The sequence below is a fragment of the Mugil cephalus genome, chromosome 15 (assembly GCF_022458985.1).
Source record: "Mugil cephalus isolate CIBA_MC_2020 chromosome 15, CIBA_Mcephalus_1.1, whole genome shotgun sequence".
Lineage (NCBI taxonomy): Eukaryota > Metazoa > Chordata > Actinopteri > Mugiliformes > Mugilidae > Mugil > Mugil cephalus.
The window spans coordinates 6202717-6223234 of record NC_061784.1 but is presented as its reverse complement, the minus strand read 5'-3'; the positions used below and the strand labels follow the sequence as shown (position 1 = coordinate 6223234).

At 41.8% G+C, this 20518-nt stretch overlaps 1 protein-coding gene across 4 annotated transcripts in view; it reads left to right on the top strand.

Moving 5' to 3' along the window:
* The window catches only part of ncor1 (nuclear receptor corepressor 1), a 45374-nt gene that overhangs the window by 10795 nt on the left and 14061 nt on the right, over positions 1-20518 (top strand). For all 4 annotated transcript variants that reach the window (XM_047606598.1, XM_047606597.1, XM_047606596.1 and 1 more), the window contains exons 9-20: positions 485-551; positions 1662-1834; positions 3164-3254; positions 4026-4204; positions 4334-4388; positions 4748-4849; positions 12871-13001; positions 13703-13998; positions 16163-16228; positions 18234-18370; positions 18462-18555; positions 20022-20457. In XM_047606598.1, coding sequence (XP_047462554.1) covers positions 485-551; positions 1662-1834; positions 3164-3254; positions 4026-4204; positions 4334-4388; positions 4748-4849; positions 12871-13001; positions 13703-13998; positions 16163-16228; positions 18234-18370; positions 18462-18555; positions 20022-20457 — 1827 coding nt within the window. The remainder of the gene's footprint in view (positions 1-484; positions 552-1661; positions 1835-3163; positions 3255-4025; positions 4205-4333; positions 4389-4747; positions 4850-12870; positions 13002-13702; positions 13999-16162; positions 16229-18233; positions 18371-18461; positions 18556-20021; positions 20458-20518) is intronic.

The window sequence follows — 20518 nt, the reverse complement described above, 5'->3', positions numbered from 1 at the left end:
GCTGTGTTTGGGGGAGGTTGAAGGTCATGTCGTCTAGGACAAAACCCTTATCAGCGTGTACCATGAGGGCAACCCATCTGGTTCAAGTTTTTATCAGTGCAGAGACCACTTCTGTGTGAATGTGCTGTACAGGTCACATTCTCAGGGTCAGCGCTCTCACTATTCTCTCCCCACAGCCAAAATCATGTGTAAACACAAAGAGTTCCCAGTATTTTGTATCTGTCACAGTGCAAATAAACAATCAGGTTTTTGGCGCGGTGTTGGGAAGAAAATCAAACTCAAAGGTTTTTCTTATTTTCAAAGGAACTTTTGTACAAACTAAATGCACTTCTTTGCATTTACTGTTCACTGACCCTGTGTCTGCTAAAAGTAATATGCTCCTAAAAGCATTTTGCTTTTGAATACATTAAACACATTTTGGATGCTTCCAAGTAATAGTAAACAGTAACTTTAAATTCACTAAGCTGCTGTTACTCTCTTTCAGAAACCAAGTCATGAGGAAGAAACTGATTTTGTTTTTTAAGAGGAGGAACCATGCACGGAAACAAAGGGTAGGTGTTAGCAACACTGCATCTACGTGTGTCCCATTCTGGCAAAGCCAGTATCTCAGAAACACAGCAACAACATCACTTTCTGGTGACATAAACCAAACAGTCGGTCCAAAACTTTCAGAAAGACACAATCTATCCAATAGATATCTCATGTTGAACCAAAGTGGTGCACTGACCAACATTGCCATGTTTGGAGCTACGCAACTAGCATGGCTAATAAAAATAATGTACTGATGTATTTTCAGTACAGGAAACACCCTGGTTTCCCTTGTTTGTTCAAACTAATTGTGTGAACCAGTAAGTCCTTTTTTATGTTTAAGAATAATAAATATAGCTCCATCAAAGAATAGATCTGAGGGATCACCAGCCAAACCATTGTATTTATCAGTTAGCAGTTATATTTCACCCCATGTTGCAGTAAATTGTTTGTCTGTCCCTGGCTTTTCCATGTCCGAGTCAGACAGACCTTTTGGACTCTGGACGATGCCAGAGTGCACATGGCGTCATGCCAACAGGAAGGTCAATTGTTTGTCCATTGCTGCAGAGAGTGGAAATGAGGCTGTATTGTCCTCCCAGCAGAATTTCCATATCGTCATTAAAACAATTTAACCATTACATATATATATATATGTATATATATTTATTCATACACCATTATAAATATGGAAGTGTATGTTATTTCTTACACCAGGACAAACTGATTGGAGGTCAAGAGACCAAGTTAAGCAGTGTGAAAGACACAAAGCCTCAGCAAACACTGCCACTTCCTGATCAGCACGTACCCTGTCAACTCTTGCCTTGTCTTTGTTGCTAGGTAGCACAATGGTTCTTTTTTTTTTAATCAGTTTTGTTATTCAGTTATGTAGCAGCACATTACTTTTACTATATCTCCAACAATCTAAACACAACTGATTTGGAAGCAGTTACACTAAAGCCGACAAATAAAATCCCATATTAAGTAGTATGAGAAAATATCAGCACCTTCATGATATCCTTAACTGTCCATAACTAATCTTCTGCCGCGCTGCGTTGGCAAAGATTTCTTTTGGCTTGTAGTGATGGAAAACTCCTCCTGATACAGATGTGCATTTTTTTATGCTGTGTGCTCAGGAACAGAAGATCTGCCAACGCTATGACCAGCTGATGGAAGCATGGGAGAAGAAGGTGGAGCGGTTGGAGAACAACCCCAGACGCAAAGCCAAGGAGAGCAGAACGCGGGAGTACTATGAAAGGCAATTCCCAGAGATCCGCAAGCAGAGAGAGCAGCAGGAGCGTTTCCAGAGGTACTGATCTTTACCAGTGATGGGGTTTAAAAGTGGAGTATATCCACATTAGGGGTAGGTCTGATAGTTTGAGAGAATCTTTATTGCCAACTGTCTTGGTGTTTAGTGGATAATAGTAATAATTAACATATCATTATAGGTAATTGACATAACAAGTTAACATAGTAAGAAATGATAGTAATGAAGCAGAAGCAGATGCTGCAAACAAAAATCATGAACTTAAGTTTGCAAAAGCACCAATAGTGACAAATAAATACATGGAAGGTGAGAGCATAGTTTCTCAGTCTGTCATGGTAGGTCATCCAGCAGCTTAACTAAGGGATGGTTTGACAAAAACTTAGCCAGAGCTAACTTTAAACTTTATGAAACTGGAACGTTTCAAAAATAGAGGGTGGCTGCCTCTTGAACCTGAACCTGGACTTGGTTCCAGAGGAGCCTGATCCCTAAAAGCTTTTGGAAACTCTAGGAACCATAACTAAACCTGCACAAATTTTAGTGTTGTATCGGGATAATATGGTACTATGTGGTTTTTAAGATGAGACAGAGCTTGGTCATTGAGGGCTTTGTATGTAACAAGAGGGATTTTTAATTAAATACACAATCTGTCGACCTGTGTTTCAGCTGCAGGATCCTGTATCAGCGTGAGCTATAAAGATAACCTGATATTGATTTACAAGAGTCTAGCCTGGAAGTAATAATTGCATGAATAACTAAGTTAATTGCAAGTTGTTTAAGCAATCGCATGTAGTTTAAAACGGTTAAGGACCCAAATTGGATTTGGTCCGACGTGGAAGTAGGAGTTAGATTTTTGCTGTCACTACAACAAAAAAAAGATCAAGATGTCTGTTCAGCTATCCTCTAAATGGAGGACATTAGGCGGTCTGTGGTGGCCTACTTTGAGCAAGACACGCTGGCTTTATGGGTTCCTGTGGGAAGAGTGGGAGAGAGGGTCAGGGTGTCTGGTTGTTCCTAGTCCTGACATTTTATTCTTTTACTGAAATATCGAAGTATGACTTTTCATGTCAGCAATGTTTATACAGACTGCTAGATCATGAAGGAAGAAGCAAGTAATAACTGTCCGGAGAGACTGTTTTATTCATTAATAATGGGTACAAAGATTTTTTTGTTAATGGACATTCGGAAGTTCCCAAACTCCTAACAATCTGACTCAACCTTTGGTTGGAAAGGAAATGGATATGAATAAGTCATGAACTAAATTTAGCCTAACCAATGTTGTCTTAAAATAAAGCATACACATTTAATGGGACATTTAACATCAATTTGTAATAATATACTAGGCGTAACTCGATACGTTTCTGTTTTCCACAGGGTTGGACAAAGAGGAACAGGCCTCTCTGCAACAATTGCAAGAAGCGAACATGAGATTTCTGAAATCATCGATGGCCTTTCTGAGCAGGAGGTGGGTGCTAACTGCAGTTCATTTTGAAGGTGTTTCCCCCCGCACACCTCCTCCCTGAGGTGTTAGGCTACACCGAGGTGTGCCATAAACACAGAGGATCAGTTAAGCCATGCCGGCTCTATTTTTCCACTGCACTATACATGAAGTTTAAGTAGTCCCGCTAAACCACTAACATAACTCTGCTTACTCCGATGGATTTTAGTGTCCTGTTGTTGACCGGTGAAAAAGCTTTTAGCGTAGTGCAGAAACTGCAGGAAATGATAGGTTTGCACCAGGATTAACCTTACAAAGCTCTGATAAGCAGTAGGAAATCAAGTGAAACAAGACTGATATTTATGAACAGAGTCAGTTAGGAGCCACAAAAATATCTCGGAGCTTAACACGGACAGATTTTACAGAAGTTTCTTTTTAGTCTCCAACGCAGTTTGGACACTGAGCTCTGCTGTGCAGCAGAACCAAAGCAGCACTGCCATCCCCTGCTGAGAGTACCATGGAAACATGTCATCATGGTTTGGCACAGCTGAAGTGGGCAAACTTGGGCATGAGGAAAAACCCTCTTACAGTGTCGATATGAAACTACACACTGTAACTAAATGACAAGTGTCCCTGTTTGTGTTTTTTTTAGGAGCGCTCATTTTCATTTCTCTTACATCATCTCGAATACACAGTATATCATCTATGTATGTGACTGCAAGTAGATTTCTCTAAGCAGTGACTTGGCATATTGAACTATGCATATGATTAACCGTGGACACTTGCCATGCTCCACAGAACAACGAGAAACAGATGAGACAGCTGTCAGTCATCCCTCCCATGATGTACGACTCGGAGCAGAGGCGAGTGAAGTTCATCAACATGAACGGCCTGATGGACGACCCGATGAAGGTGTACAAAGCCCGTCAGTTCATGAATGTCTGGACCGAGCACGAGAAGGAGATTTTTAAAGAGAAGTGAGTTGTTTTTGTTTCGTTTGGCTGCACAGCATGCCAGTTTGGTTAATGGACCTTAATGCTGCTTTGTTCTTGCGCCAATATAGTTTTTGTTTTGGCACATGAATAATGACTCGATTGTCTTTGCAGGTTCGTTCAACACCCTAAGAACTTCGGCCTGATTGCCTCCTATCTAGAGAGAAAGGTAAACTGCTGCTTGTATTGTCACATCTCATATTTTTGCAATATACAGAAGGCTTACATGTCATTAATATCGTTTGGGTGTTGCAAAACCCACAATACTTAGAGTGTAAGATATAAGACATTGCATTTATATTGTCCGTTTTTATTGTAAAATAAAATAAATTTGACAGATTGGAATTAACTATTTGTCACAAGACGCATTTGTTCTGATCTGTTGTGTTCAAAGTATTTGTTTATAATTAAGTGATAAAATAAGATAAAATATTAACTCTGTGGGTCTAAAAAGTCTTTGTTACACTGTTATATGAGATCATGATAATTTTGTAAAAATAAACAAGTAAATGAATATTCTTGTTTCAGTGTGTTGCTGACTGTGTACTCTACTATTACCTGACCAAAAAGAACCACAACTACAAGACGCTGGTGAGACGAAACTATGGAAGACGGAGAGGAAGGAACCAGGTAAACCCTAGACTTCATGAAAATTCAGCGTATTTGTGTGATTTGTTATTATTGCTCACCTGGCTGAGCATGTATCTCATGAACTGGGGCTGTCGTCCTCACCTCAGTGGCGCTAGTTAGATTCCAGCCTGCGCCCTTTGTTGCACGCCCTTCCCTCTCTCAAACCCCTATCACATCCTGCCTTTCTCCACTAGCAAAGTCAAGACAAAAAGCCCTAAAAAAAATAAGTTGCGAGAGCAATGCTTTAAGTGCCCACATCTACGATCTGACCAGCTTTGAAAGTGAAGCAGCAGTACTTGTATGCACATGCTGTTTATCGTTGAATTACTGCTTCGGTTGGCCGTGAGGTGTGATTGTTTCACATGCTGAGTTTGTGAGCGATTTGCGTTTGTTCCATACATGACACATAGATGACCTTACAGGCCTCTACTTTGCAGGCACTATACAGGAGTGAGAGTGATGGAAACAGGGTGCAGAATCAGGTTTACTCATGTTTTATTGTCCTATGAGATTGCAAGGATTGGATTTTTGTGGAATGAGTTGCTCGTCTGTTGGTTTTCACAAATGAAGTCAGCACTAGCTGTTAAAGTTACAGTGTCTATATTAACTCTTTAGACAAATATACTACTCAACACTGTAACTATAACTAACATTTAATTGTAGTAATAGTTAAACGCTAAGTCAATGTGGAAACAGTTTTTCCAGTTCAGAGCTGAACCTGACAAACTGAATGTGACTGAAATGACAACACTGTAGAGGACCAGGCAGCAGCAGTCTCCATTTTTAATCTGCCCAGCAGTTTGGTTTTCTGTTGTGTAATGGACATCACAAGGTAACAAAGCTTCTACTCAGACTGTAATCATTATTGAATAATGGGTTATTGAATAATTGTCTTTTAATTATAGGTCTCAGCCTTTTGGGTTGTGGGGATTCCCTGCTTCACTTGTTTTGATGGGACGGACATATATTGAACATCGTGTCATAATTTGAAACTGAACAAAACTTTAAAGCCTGTTGTTTGAAAGCGTAAAATCCAATACAGATATTTTTCAAGCCTCAAACTACGTTTTAAGGCTTTGTTTTGGTAGCTTAAAAAACAGCCGCACACTTTCCGTGTTTCTCAAACTCATCTGCATAGTTTCAAATGGTTCAATGATCTCCTGGTGCCTTCCAGGTTTGAAACTTCGTAAATCGTGATCCGGAAACTAGTGCGCATATGTTGTGGGGAAAAAAGTTAGGAAACATTGAAACTAAGTTTCACATGGGTGAATCTTTCTTACGAGTTTACCAGACCCATTTTAGAGCTCAAAAGTCACGTGACTTCTGGCAGCTTTTTCTTGCAGTTTGTTTCTGAAACTCCAAATGAGACTCCCTGGAAAAAAGGAGAAAAATGCTGGGATCCTGGAGAAGTCGCATTTGTTCTTAACCTATAGTTTGTTCTGAATTGGGCAACTGATAGTTATTAACTTGCTTGTTATCAGCTCAGGGGTTACAATGCATACCACATGGGGACAAAAGTTGCCAGCAGTATGTTCCAGCTTCAGTTCATTGGATGATTGGCTGGTTGCAGAGTCTGGGCCAGACAGAGTAACATGAATCCTCAGGAAAAGATGGAGAAAAATGCAGAGGCAAATGCTGTTTGTGCTTCTCTGCACATTCTTTCTCTACCATGACTCTGCCAAATACAAAGAATTTGAAAATGGGTCAGAGATGGAGGACTGTTTAATTTTTATCTGGTTTCCGCTGGAGAGTGCTTTTGCTTCTTCAGGCTTACAGTGTGTACACAGAATTGCAGGCAAAAAGACTCAGCCAGAATGTATCATAGCATATTTTTGCATGTTTAGTTTTAACTAGAACAGGCGACAGCATTCACTAGGTCACTGTCCAATTGGTGTCAAACCGAGATTGTAAACTACAAATTGATGGCTACAGAGTTGTGTTGTCGTACAGATTTGTTTAGTTTTTTCCTTAATGGAATTGTTGTCTTTCTACAAGATGCCTTTGAAATTATGCATCCTCTGACAATGTGTTGTCTGACATTACATCCCTCTGTGTGTGTTTTTTCCCATTTCACTGATGTCACAATCCATCTACAATGCGCTGCAATAAATTGCCTGTAAACTGTTTTTTTTTTTTTTAACATAAGAGGAGGTGGAGGGCACATGTGTTGATGATTGAAACTTGAACGTCTTATTTATCTGTGTTACTGGCTCAGTATTCACAGGGAAATTCACATAGCTGGCAACATGACACAGAACATGAAATAAGTGTAGCAATGTGTTGCAGTATTGTCAGCTTCTGAGACACTGTAGTTGGGAACAATGAATGATTCCTCACCTTTTGCGTTTTATTACCTGCATGTACCCATGGTGGGTCTTCTGTGTAACTTTTTTCTGTCAAACAGTTACTTCTGTATTAAAAAGAAGTTACATAAATGTGACAGTCTTTTGGACTTATACCACTTGGTCCCGGGTCTTACACAAGGCCAGATGTTGCTGATGTCATTCTTTAAGACCGGGTTTTTGAACACATATGAATACTGGTTTGTCGATTTTAACAAGATTTAGTTCTGCAGTTTTTGCTCTCTGCTAAATTTAAAACGTTGTGACTGTTATTTTGTCGGGCTGAAGTTTTCTCTGGGTTGGAACTTTTATCGTAAAAAGTGGCGTAAGATGGATTGTGTCACCGTCTTGAGATTGAAGGAACGCTGCCTAAATGCCTCCGTGACATTTTCTTCCTCAAATCTGTGGTTTGTTAAGAATGTGTTGAGTATTTTCTCGTCCCTTGGAGTAACGTACATCAGGATGTAGAGTATTTACAAGCTGCTGGTGTAACAACTGCAGTTGGAGTGAGCAGAGTGACTCGATAGAGTGGGAAGGAAAAGGACAGAGTGAGCAAAAGCAAGAGCAGTGGAATGTAGGGCGAGTGAGCGAAACTGTGTGAAAAAAACCCTCAGAGACAGAGTCAACGCTGGCAGCTTATCCGCTGAGTGTGTGGTGTTTTTTTTCTTCTTTCTTTTTTTTTTTTCTTCATTTTCCATTTCCTTTTTCTTCTGTTCTTCTGAGAGAGTGCGAGAAATCCACCCCTCTCTGAAACAGCTGAGTTGGTACAGCCCAGCCATCTGACAGGCCCAAAAAACTCACGGTACTGCTGTGAGTGCCAATCAAAGAGGAGTGCTCGGCAGGGATTACCTTGAGTGACCCTGCATAGATTAGTGCGTGCATGTGAGATGGACAATTCTTTGGGCGGCTTAAGCGGCCTGATGACACGCTTTCCTGGAATATGTGCGGCAGCGCCGTGGCCCGGCAGCCCTTCTAAGGAGCTCTGCTATGGTGCTGTCCTGCCCCTCTACTGCTACCGTTACCACCACTATGGAAGTACCGGAGGCTAAATTCACATTTGCAACACCAGTAAGCTGTGTCCGACAGCAGGGGAACACGGTTTTATGAGCGGCAAATGAGCTTGCAGGTATGTCACTAACTTTAAATCCGGAGTTTTTATTTTTTTTATCGACGCCGTACTCACTTTATCTGTAGTCCTGCGTATTCTTGTTTTAGTCTGTCACATTTTCTGTTGCTCTGTTGCTCGGACAGTTTGATTCTTAGCCAACATATTTACTTTAGGCGTGCAGGCTGTCCAACTCGGCTATTTTAGGATGTTTTTTCTAGGACATGTGCAGCCATGGTTTTCCGTTTAACACTCAACTCAAGGGTGTGTGGTCATGTGCATGTGTATATGCTCTGGGGGAGGTTTCCCACCCCGTTATTAGATGAGGAAATATAGGAAATACCTTTAATCTTACGGTGCAGAAATATGATCTAGTCATGCTGAGAGGCTTACTGGAGCATATGGGCTTCAGACATTGCGATATGTCCCTCGTGCCAGCTGAACCCAAATGACTCTGCCACTGATGTGAATGAATATTTTTTTAGTTGGCTTGTGAACACACAGGAAAAGACAATGGCCAACAGTTTGGTACTCACAGTTTATACTCCTGTGGAAGCCTACACAGGATACACCCCCCACTGTGTCCACAACCCTTTCATTGGCTGTGAAAGTATAATGTACAACTTGGCTCCCTGGTCATTTATGAGGGGTTTCTTGGTTATTCTGCTCTGATATGTTCAGGTTCCATGCAGTAAATTAACATTTGCTTTTTATGTCACTTTGGTGATATTTAGTGGTTCAAACAACATGAAGTTATAGCTATTATCATTTGTCAGGTTCAGGCTGTCGTCAATGGTTGTGACCCAGCCTCCAAACTCCCCAGAAATCCGACTTAACATCCATGAGATCCACCTGATTCATGGAGACCACAGCCCACAACCTAGCTGGCCCCAACGATCCAACGTCCCGGTGCCAGACACCACAGACACCCCCAGAATTCCCGTTGGCGCTCCTCAATAGGTCAGAGCTTTTTGGCAGCGTGAGGTTACCCTAGAAAATATCAGACAGGTGGTTTTAATGTTACAGCTGATCAGTTTAAATCCAGTTCTACCACAGCCATCCATCTCAGTCAGGCAAAGCTTAGAAAGCAGGACAGACAGAAATCTCATGAAAAATGTGTTGTAGTGTTTAAATAACTGGTTCAAGGTTTTATATATATGGTTAGTACAGTTATCAGCCAAAACATTGTGACCACTGAGAGGAGAAGTGAATAACATTGACCGTCTTGTGACATCTTTGGATCTGGCATTCGTGTGGATGTTACATGTACCACACATCTACACCAGACAAGGCACCCCCACCCCACAACAATGACACTCCTTGATGGCAGCAGCCATCCCCAGCAAGATGCAGCCTGACACAGGAACACACACACAAACACTTTAGGAACAACTAAAAAAAACATGAAGAACACCACAAGGTGTTGACGTGGCCTCCAAATTCACTAGATCATTACATGATCAAGTATCTGGCCATAGACACCCCTCCCCTGAACCCATAGCACCCAAAGGCCCCCACTAAAAACATTCTGTAGCCAGACACCACAGGACACCCTCAGAAGACCCGTGTCCATTCGCTGATGAGTCTCAACAGTTTTAGAGGCACAAGGGAGACGTACACAAACAATATACAAATCCATAATGTTATGACTGATCGGTGTATGTGTAGAGTCACACATACAAGATGAGAAAATAGGCATTTCTCTTTGTGTTTTGCTGTTTTTGCTTTTAGAGTCCTTAATGGCCAAATGTTGTTGGAGAACCTCTTTCTCAGTTGCTTAGCAGTAAAGTTTGATAAGCAGTCGAGTAGATTTCATTGGTTTGCCATTCTCCAGTGCAGAGCTCCCAGTAACCATAGCAACCATGGCTACTGCTTTTATTTATTTCTTTTTTCAGCTTTTTTTGTCTTGTTCATTTGTTTTTGCACCTTGATCACCCAGGGATAGTGTGAAATCCGCTGCATGTTGCATTATTATAATAAAAATATTTAAAGTTTTTCTCTCTTCTCCCTTTTCGTATTTACAGGATGTCTTTACCTGGACTTTTTGACAGATGTGCTGCGTCCCTGAAAAATGATAATAATAGGGACATAGGGAATGCATTGTAATAATAGAGTACATTTTTCATTTCCAAAATTCCTGTTCTTGTAAGTGGAATTGCTCGAAGCAAGAGAGAGATTCCTCCGGTGGCCGAAGCTATGTGGTAGGAAAGGGAAGATTGACTTGTGGCTCCGTCTTTTCCTAAATCAAACAAGACTTGTGAATCAGCAAAAGAGGGGAGAAATTAAAAACTCTTATAATATTCAAGATGGGTCGGGAAAAAGCTTCATCTGAAAACACAGAAAGGCCACAGAACCACAGGCCTCGTTCGCTTTTGGAGAACATCTGTGTGGAGTCTCTAGACGCAGTGTGGGAGAACAGGGAGGAATGCCACGACTCTCAGACCACCTCCAAAGCAAACATTAATGCTCCCAGGCCCAACCAGAACAGCATCTCACTGAAGGACATGTATGTGGAGAAATAGCCTGATTCCCTATTTAGAACTAAAAAGGTTTCTGGATTGTTGATTGCAGACTGCTGGAGGCAGGAAATTAGTCAAGGGTACGAGGTCCAGTCCAAGCTCTATGTGGTCGTCACTGCAGGCTGTTTCAATTAATTTCCTAAATATGGGTTAATGTCCTAACTAGGAATTGTCACGTGACACTGTGATCTGCACGATAAAGGAAACAACTTCACAGAAACTTTTTTTTTTGTTTGTTTTGTGTACAGTTGATTTTAGGGGAAACTTTAAACCAAACGGGTGATAGAGTATAACAGGCAAACTTGCGGATAGCATGATATGCAGTTTCAGTTTTCAGACACTGAAGATTTGTTTTTGCTAGTCATTTAGCTCCATTCCACTTCAAAATCCCTTTTGATTATTGGCTGTCTCTGGTTAGAGCTGGCTGAAGCAGCCACTAATTCTGAGAGTCAGAGACAGACTTAAAAACGCTTACCATCTAGGAGCAGCTACGGTTGACTCCATCAAGTCCTTTCACAGTTGCATTACTGCCTGTTTTTGTAGATTTTTATTGCTCTTCCCCACCAGACTTTACTCGGTGATGACACAGCCACTCCTCGTGTTGTTGCGAAATTCACCGATACATCCATTTATTATTTTTTTTTTTCCTAATTTGAACCTCTGTCTTTTCACTTTTTCCATCCTTCCATATCTTTTGCCTTTACCATTGAGTGAAGCACATTCCTTGGCCCCATCTGGTACCAGCATGGGATATTTGGCTTGGCATAGCCAGACTTGTTCCAGCACAGCTCTTTCATGGAGCAGGCAGGAGGAAGCATTCTGTGGTGTACCGCGGCAGCAGTGTTGATAAAGAATTCTGTCCCCGTTCAGCCCTGTTTTCAAAATTCACATACAAATTATGTTTTCAATCCACGTATGCAGGTTGTGATATAGATGTGAATTGAATGTCGACTATTTTTAAAAAATACTCAGATCAGCTTTGTTCTGCTTTAAGCTGGTTACTTTTTTATCTGCTGTGGTTCATGAGTGTCACTGTCACCCCGTTTTCCCTCACTGAAAAGTTTTATTGACAAAAATAATGTGTGAATATCTTTACACAATTCCTGCTTCAGTATTTTTGAAGAAAATACAGATTGAACAATAACCCCCCTCTTATCAAACCAGGACAACTGTTGGTTAATAGGGGACAGAAAGACCAGATCAAGAATTGTTTAAATTCACCTATGAAGATTTAACATGGCTATGTGTGTTTTTTTTTTTGTGTTTCACGGTAAAGTAGCATCGAGTTAGTGGAAGTTTAATGATCTTATTGTCCTTGTGGATGCTTAAATTTCTTTTTTAGATGTATTGTACGCAGGGCTGGGCAGTATACTGGTTCATGACGAATACCGGTATTTTCTTTCGTTATGATGTGAAGTTTTAATGTACCGGCACACCGGTGTATTTGATTACACTGTGTTTGAAACACGGTGCTAATGAACACCGTTTCAGACCGAACCATTTTCAACGTATCGCTACTAAACACACACTGTGAGGCGCGGTGAAGACTGAAAGGTCCAAAAAATAAATTTTAGGGTGACCAGGCGTCCCCGATTTCTGGGGACAGTCTGTTTTGGATGACCTGTCCCCTGGCTAAAGCTGTCCCCCAAATTTAGCTTTTTATGAATGAGAAAAATGCAGTTTAAATATGTTTAAATATGAATAAATATGACAAAATAAATGAAACTTTAATTGTTGCTATTTCTTCATTTCATCTTGATAACATTTAATTCTTTATTTATTTATTTTATCTCTCCTACAATATTTAGTCATCACAGTAAAATAGTCCGTCCTTAGTCAATCTACTGCTTTAATTCCTGTCTCAACCAGTAGAAAATGTTGTGAACACGTGATTATGCATGAAAAAAAAATACTGTGATATACCGTGATACCGCCCGTCCTAGTAATGCGCTGATAAGACGACCCAAATCACTTTTACTAATCTATGCACTGACCTTTTTCTCAATGTTCCAAGGAGAAACAACTAAATCTTGTCCCCGTGTGTTTTGTCTACAGCAAATAACACGTCCCTCACAAGAAGAAAAGTCAGACGAAAAGAACGAAGAGGACAAATCAGAAAAGTCAGAGAAAAAAGAGGACGAGGAAAAGAAGGACGAGGAAGAGAAAGATGAAAAGGAGGATTCTAGGTGAGTTATGAATAGTTGTTTGTCCTGCTGTTGCTCCAGTCCATTAGGCCCTGCAGGTAAAGCTTTTCTGTTTGGTGTCGGCCTTTGTTCCATTCACTATGATATTGTCAAAGAGAAACATGTCTTATTTATGTATATCATATTTCAGTGTTTTCAGTAAATTGGAACCATTATTATATGCGGGTATGTTAACATACTATATACATAAGAGTCACTGAGTTCAGCTTATTCTGTCAACAGTTCACTACTTCCTAGACTTGATGTCTGTTGAAACTAAATGGGAATGAGGGACTTCACAATGCCTTTAATAACACGGACACTGAGAAGACGATGACTGTGCTTTAAGATTTAGTTTTATCGAGTTGCAAATCCAGCTTTAGGATCTTTAGTTTGTCTCATGATATAATTAATGACCATCAGAAAATGTGCATTGAGGATTTCACTTCCAAAGGCCCTCGGAGGAGTGACCGTGTTCTAGAGAAGGCTCGGAAGAACGGGTACTGCAGTGTCTGTTCACCGCGACCAACAGACAAGCTGCTCGCTCACTTGTTAACATGTCTGACCAGAGTTTACACAATCTCTGTTATGCTTTCCTTGTGTTCACTCAGGATGTTAAAGAACAGATATTGCTGAGTCAAAAAGGGGATAGATATTCCCTGTACCAAAAGCTAAAAGCTGTGATTCCCTGTCCAAAACCACAGGGACATTGGCAAGGACAAAGACAAGTGTGACGGTGGGGAGGACGAGGACGGAAAGGAGCAAAACACGCCACGTGGCAGGAAGACTGCCAATAGCCAGGGCCGCCGTAAGGGAAGGATCACCACACGATCTATGGCCAATGAGGCTGCATCTGTGGCAGCTGAGGAAGCACCTCCCCCTGCCACTGAGCCTGCTTTGCCAGATCCTCCGCAGCTCCCCAAGTCGGATCCAGCGCAGAAGACCATGAAGGATCCTGCAAAATCCCAGACTCCAGTCACTTCCATGGATGTTAATAAAGGTGAAACCTCTCAGGAAGCTTTCTGGAAGTTGTTAAAAATGTGTTTTCTCATCGGAGTATAAGTTTTGACACAGAATCAACATAAGGGGAGTTTACAACATATTCAGTCACAGATTATTCTACTGCAGTAGAGTTTTAGAAAAGGGCATCCATTTGCTATGAGTACGCAAATCTCATCCAGGTTGTGTTACCAGCCGATCTCATCCAACCAGCAGAGCTTTTTTCTTTCGCTGGGTGTTAATCATTAAATATTATCTAGGTGGCTCCCATGATTTGGTGCAGGTGTTCAAACAGCGTCAAAACATTTTTACAGCATATACCTTTTACTCAAGTAAGATCCAAGTCATTTAGAACATGAAGTTTACAATATCCTGAAAAGCACACAACAACCTCTCAGAGTAGGCAAAATATACTTTGTTGTTCTCATGAATAATCTCACGTTTTCTGCAGTTTGTGTTATGAGATTGGCGTTTTCACTTTTAAAATGTGCAGTTACACATTAGCCGTCCGTAGCCTGAAAGCCTGACATTTGGCTCAGGCACTTGTTTCCAGCTAATAGACTCTGTCCTGCACCGCATTCCCCTCAAGAAGTTGTTTACACCAAGGCAGTGCACTGCTCTGGTTGAGCTGTTGTCATGGTACTCAGCTACTCACTTGTACTCTTCCACCCTTTGAAGTCTGTCTCTGTATCCAGGTCCCCGTGTGTCAAGCTTATTGTGTTGTTAATCTGTATCTGTAATTCACTGTTTGAGCTGTGCCTCTCTGCCACCTGCTCCCACTGCTGTCGGCTGGATCCTCACTCTGTCAGCAGTCTGAGCTATTCAAAGTACACCCTATATTGTGATTAATTAACTCACTACAGTGTGTCCATCCATCCTCTAAACCCTCCACATTCTGGACATATCACGGTTTTACGTAGGGCTGTGTCAACTCCCTCAGTGACTACACTGTCGATTTTGTGTGGGACTGTTTACTTGCTCTGCTGTAACCCCTGCGGCCATGGTGCTTCTTAGAAGTACATTGGCTCGGTGGCAAAGGGCAACTATCCGTCACTCTTGCCAGCTGAAACGGTGCCAGTCAAGTTGAGGAAGCTGCTGATTCAGTGGGGGACAGTGGTGGGAATGTGTTCTTATAGAAGATGGTGTATGCGTGTATTATGTCATTAGGTAAGCAAAGACCATGTCTTTTTTTATAGCCCATAGATAAAGGACTGCTCCCAAGGGGCCTAACATGTCACAGGGTAATATTAATTTTCCCACAAGAGGAGGAAGCCTGGTCAGGTTGACATTTTCTAAACTAAATTTAACAGGCTACATTCAGGGGACTTTTGGTTAGGAGTTGTTTAAACATTGAGAATTGATCGGTCCGTCTTCAAGGTGGGTTAGTGGTGGGACGCCTGATCTTGTCTTAATGTCAAGGGTGCATTTGCAGCTATATTAGTCCAAATGTTTACACAGTCTCAGTGGGTGCCATGGAAGAGAGTGGGCTAGAGTTCATTCTGCCTCCTCCACACTAACCGTGCACTTCTCTGAATTTTGTTGGGGGTTGGTGAACTGTGTAGTCAGGCTGAGGCAAGAAGGAAGAGACTCTTTCTCTGTGTGTGTCTGTGTGTGTGTGTGTGTGTGTGTGTGTGTGTGTGTGTGTGTGTGTGTGTGTGTGTGTGTGTGTGTGTGTGTGTGTGTGTGTGTGTGTGTGTGTGTGTGTCAGATGTGCAGTGTCACAGCAGAAGGGGTGGGAGGGTTTTAGGCTGCCTGTTCTATCTGTCTGTTTGTCTCCATCCAAGGCCATTTCCCAAAGAGGGAGGCACGGCTCTCGACTCCTCCACTGTCTGGCGCTACATCAGCTGACCACGGCCCTCCCCTTCTGGATTAGGGAGGAGGAGGGCTTGCTCTAGGCTGTGGGGTAGGGGAGAGAAAGAGAGGTGGGAGAGAATGAGAGGGTGAGAGGAGGAGAGTGAGTTAGAGCGAGAGTGTAAGTGAGGGAGCAGGTCTCGGCAGCCCCTGAATGTAAACAGATTATTAGATTAGTGGCCATGAGAAGGAGGCGGCTGAAGAAAGGACCTTCACTATCTCCCTCCCTCCCTCCCTCCTTCACTTTTTCTCGTTTCTCTCCATTTCTTTCTGTCGGTGCTGATGGGGCTGTGTCTCTCTCCTTTGTGATTTAGCGGGTGCTGGTGAAACCGGAGAAACTTCTCGCTGGACCGAGGAGGAGATGGAAGTCGCCAAAAAAGGTAATTCATGTCACCCTCGATGTATCTTTCTGTGCTTCTCAATTTTCTCTGCACGATTCAGTCTTTAAATTACTCTTTATGATTTTGTTTCCTGCTACCCTGTTTTTTTTCCCTCTTCTTATCTTATATGAGAATGAATGTGCACTTGCGTTGGCACAAATGCAAACTTCTGTTGGTGCCTTACTGGAAACTGTCAGAGACCCATGAATGTTTTTTTTTTCCTGTTAGCTGCAGCGCTCTGCTTGCTTCTCAGAAGTGATCTATTAAGGCCATCCAAGAAGCAACAGAGCGTGACACTTGCAGCTTTCTCCAAAGATCACAATCTATTATTCACAGTCACTTTGTCACTTTGTCAGATTCTTTGAAAAACTTACTTTGGTCTTGTTAATTCATCCAGATATTTATTGAATGTAGTGTTTGGCCCCAGGCCACACCACTGCAGTCACTATTCTGTAACATTCACGAGCGCCTTTTCGTCACCTTTTTGCTCGGCTTTGTTGATGTGTGCTCTTACACTGGGTTCTCTGTGTCCTAAAGGCCGTGTTCTTGGGGATTAATGTGGTTTAATTAAGACTCCGGGGAGGGCAGATTTGCTCCCCCTTGAGAAAAATGTATGCAGCACGTTCCATGCGTGACATGCAGATCATCTCCTCAGGCATTCAGACATGCATGCTACATATGTCTGCAGATTAGTGGGACTAAAAGAGGCCAGTCATATGACAAACCTGGTTCAGAAGTCACTTTTGTGCGACCGCACATTGTGGCTGGCCATGCAGGCACAGTGAACACAGTTTACCAGTCTGGTGCTCATACATGACGAACACATGTCAGAGGTCTTTCTTGTAACTTGTGTAATTTCTCTCTTTTAGTCTAATTTTAATTGGTCAGCCCTTTGATGTTAACAATTAAATGTGTAATGGATGCTAGCAGACCGTACTGAATATTATCTTGCTGAACTCAGGTTTGTCTGCACTTATTGAAGGTGGAAGTACAAAGCAATGTGTACATAATACAACACGCCTTCCTCACTGGCAAACCTTTGATATTACAAACTTTGCAAAGGTGTCTCACCAAGGACATTAATTAAGGCTGTAGTGTGAATAGGTAGACTGTTGCCATGGTAATTCACATAATGCTCACAATTAGTGTTATTTTGATTAAGTACTCTCAATTTAAATTTATTCTAAATGCATAAAACTTGTGCGCAGCAGAATTTATAAATGTGTGCTAAGCTGTGCTCTGAAACATTGGGACAGTTTATATGTGTTTCTATGGCAACTAGATGGAATTCCCCAATGATCGAAAACCAATGAGGGTAGATGGAGATCTAAACGTCTACTTTAGGTACAAGACCATGACGTGTAACTTTCCAAGAAGTTTTAAGTAACTCCCAGTGACTACATGCCTCATTTAACTGGAGCTGTAGTTGTGTAGGTAGGTTTTGTGTTTAGCTCTGTGGTGATTTGTCAAGCTGCCACTATCCCTCATTTGTGTATGGAGGTGCACGGGGGATACAAGATTTAGACAAGAGACACCTTAATGTCAGAGGTAAATGTCCGTGTTCCAATTCTCAGCAGCTCTGCAGAGTTGTTTCAAAGTTTAATGAGACCATCAAAGCTGATTGTGTACTCAGCACAGTGTTAATCAGGATGGGGAAGACCAACGGCAACCACAGCAACGGGGATCCCAGGAGTATAGTGCAATTTTGCAGTATTAATACAAGGTTTCCCTGGACAGTAAAAGGAAATGCAGCAGTTCTTTTTAAAGAGAGACCATTAAGAATTAATTGAGAGTCTTGAACCTTAGTTGAGGCACAGATACAACATGAAGCAATGATTGCAAATATGAGATGTTTTAAAAGTACTTACATTAGGCTTTGGAAGCTGTGCCTTTTATACCTGCAGCTAAATCCCAAATAAATATGATTTAAGTAGTATTATCTTAAACGTGACAAGTGGACGCAGTTGTATTAAATGTGCTTCATTCTCTCTCCATTTTGTATCAGGGCTTGTTGAGCATGGGCGAAACTGGACAGCCATCGCTAAAATGGTGGGCACCAAAAGTGAGGCGCAGTGCAAGAACTTCTATTTCAATTACAAAAGACGTCACAACTTGGACAACTTGCTCCAACAACATAAGCAGGTGAGCTGCTTTCCCTCGGTTGTGGCCATCAAACTGTTGTATCACTACTGTGTGATTAGAGGGTGATCCTTTCCTGTTTTCTGTTTTCCAGGATACACGGAGGGCTCGCGCTGATAGGTCTCAAGGTGAAAGTCTAGCCACAGCATCACCTGATGACGATGATGACAATGCAGATGACAGTGAAGGTCAGAGTTAAAGCTGTTCATTGTTAAACATGCAGACACACATGTCCCCAGGCGCTCTGTTTTCTTCCTGTTTATCCGGTGGAGAAGCTCTAACACCACTTGCCTAAAGGTTCCTCATCTGCACACGTCTTGTAAGAATTTGATCCGAGTTGACGGGAATGTTCTTGCCATCTAGAGACTGTTGTTTAATTGAGCAAGAAAAAAAAAGGATCAAATGCAAAAAAAAAAAAAAAATGCAAGGGGAAGAGATAAAGATAAAAGATATGAACTAATTCAGACTGCACGGGCGCCTGTTGCATAAGAGTTTGAAGCTTTGAAGACTGAAGAACGGCTGCTCTTTGAACATACAGTGCTGGTCCACTTGTTTGATCCAGCAAGACGGCCTGTCTCCTGGCCTGCCTCCTCTTCAGAAATGCTCTTTTTTTTTGCTATAGTTATTTGATGAAGGCAGTGCACTCTGAAACAGACACCCTACTTCATATAAGGGTCATACATTATTGTGAATGTTGGTGAATAAAGTTGTTTTTTTTTGTTTTTCAACTGAAATTTCTGTTTAAAAATTGTCATGCTCAGCAGACTTAAACAACCTCACAAGACGGCGGTGGCAGCATCAGGAGGTCACAAGGTTTTCCGTCTGTTGTTTGGCTTTTCCCTTCATTTCACCGAAACCCAAACCACTCCGTACAGACCGCGGCCTTACGTGCGCTGCACTCCGTGCTGTGACCCACATAAAACCAAATGAGGCATTTGTGCTACTATTAGATTCAGTTTTGATGGTTAAATTTTGACCCGCTTCTCTGATTTGGTAGATCCATTCCATGAATCTCCAAATAGTTTTTGCATAAACATAAGAAGTGGATTACTATCACCATAGCAACAATTGCAGCGGTAGACGATACACAACCCAAGAGCAGCAGGCGGCAGGCACAGTTTAAATATGTAGTTTCTGTCTTAAAGATGGGATTTTAAGGTTAAACTGAATGTTTGTCATTATTTCTTTGACTAACTGTATATATCCACAGTTTTTATTTGAGATACCTAAATCCAAATAACAGATGATTAGTTTAACTGTAACTGCTGTATCTTTGTATCTCGTGCAAAGTGTCAGCGAACATTCGTGGTGTAATGCAACTTACTGCATAAGTAAAATATAGTTATAGATAAAGCACAGGAGGACATGGCAATTACATTTGTGTCTGCACAAAATGTGACTGAATACTTTACATGGACCGTATGGGAATGCTGCTGTAGATTCTGTTCAGGTGATATCAATTCAAAAATGCTAATGCTAAAATTCTCACTGATTTTATTGTTCTGATACAGTTCCTAAGTGTATATACTTCAGATTTATATTGTGATAGGTCTTCATTTATAGTTTTCATGAATATGCTTCAAAGTCTTGTTAGTTTCAGTCAATTTCATGCTTTGTTGGACATGCACTAATTCTGCTCATGATGTGTTCACAGGCGGCGACAACAGCTCCGATACAGAGAGCGCCCCGTCCCCCTCTCAGACGGACTCCTCTAAGTCTGGTGACTCTAAGAGGGCAGACAGCACGGGAGAAGCTCAGGGCTTCGAGCAGGACAAAGGTCAGGCTAGTAACGGAAAAGCCCCAGAGGCTTCGTACGGGGAGCTCCGTGTCAAAGAAGAGAAAAGCCCTGAGTGTGAGCCTGGATCTCAGGAGGAAAAAGCCCGAGTGGCTTCGTTCGCAGACTCAGTGCATCCCAAAACAGAACCTCAGGATGTGGACATGAAGACTGGAGAGGTTCAGGTCAAGGTGGAGCCTGAAATCAAGGAGAAGGGAGAAAAGGGCGAAAGGCAGAGGGAGCTCCAGTCAGATAATGACTCCAGCGCCACCTGCAGTGCTGATGAGGACGGGGAAGCGGAGCCTGAACGACAGAGGTGAGTCTCATAAACACGGTATTCATGTTCACATGTTTTATGTACATTATTGTGTTTTACA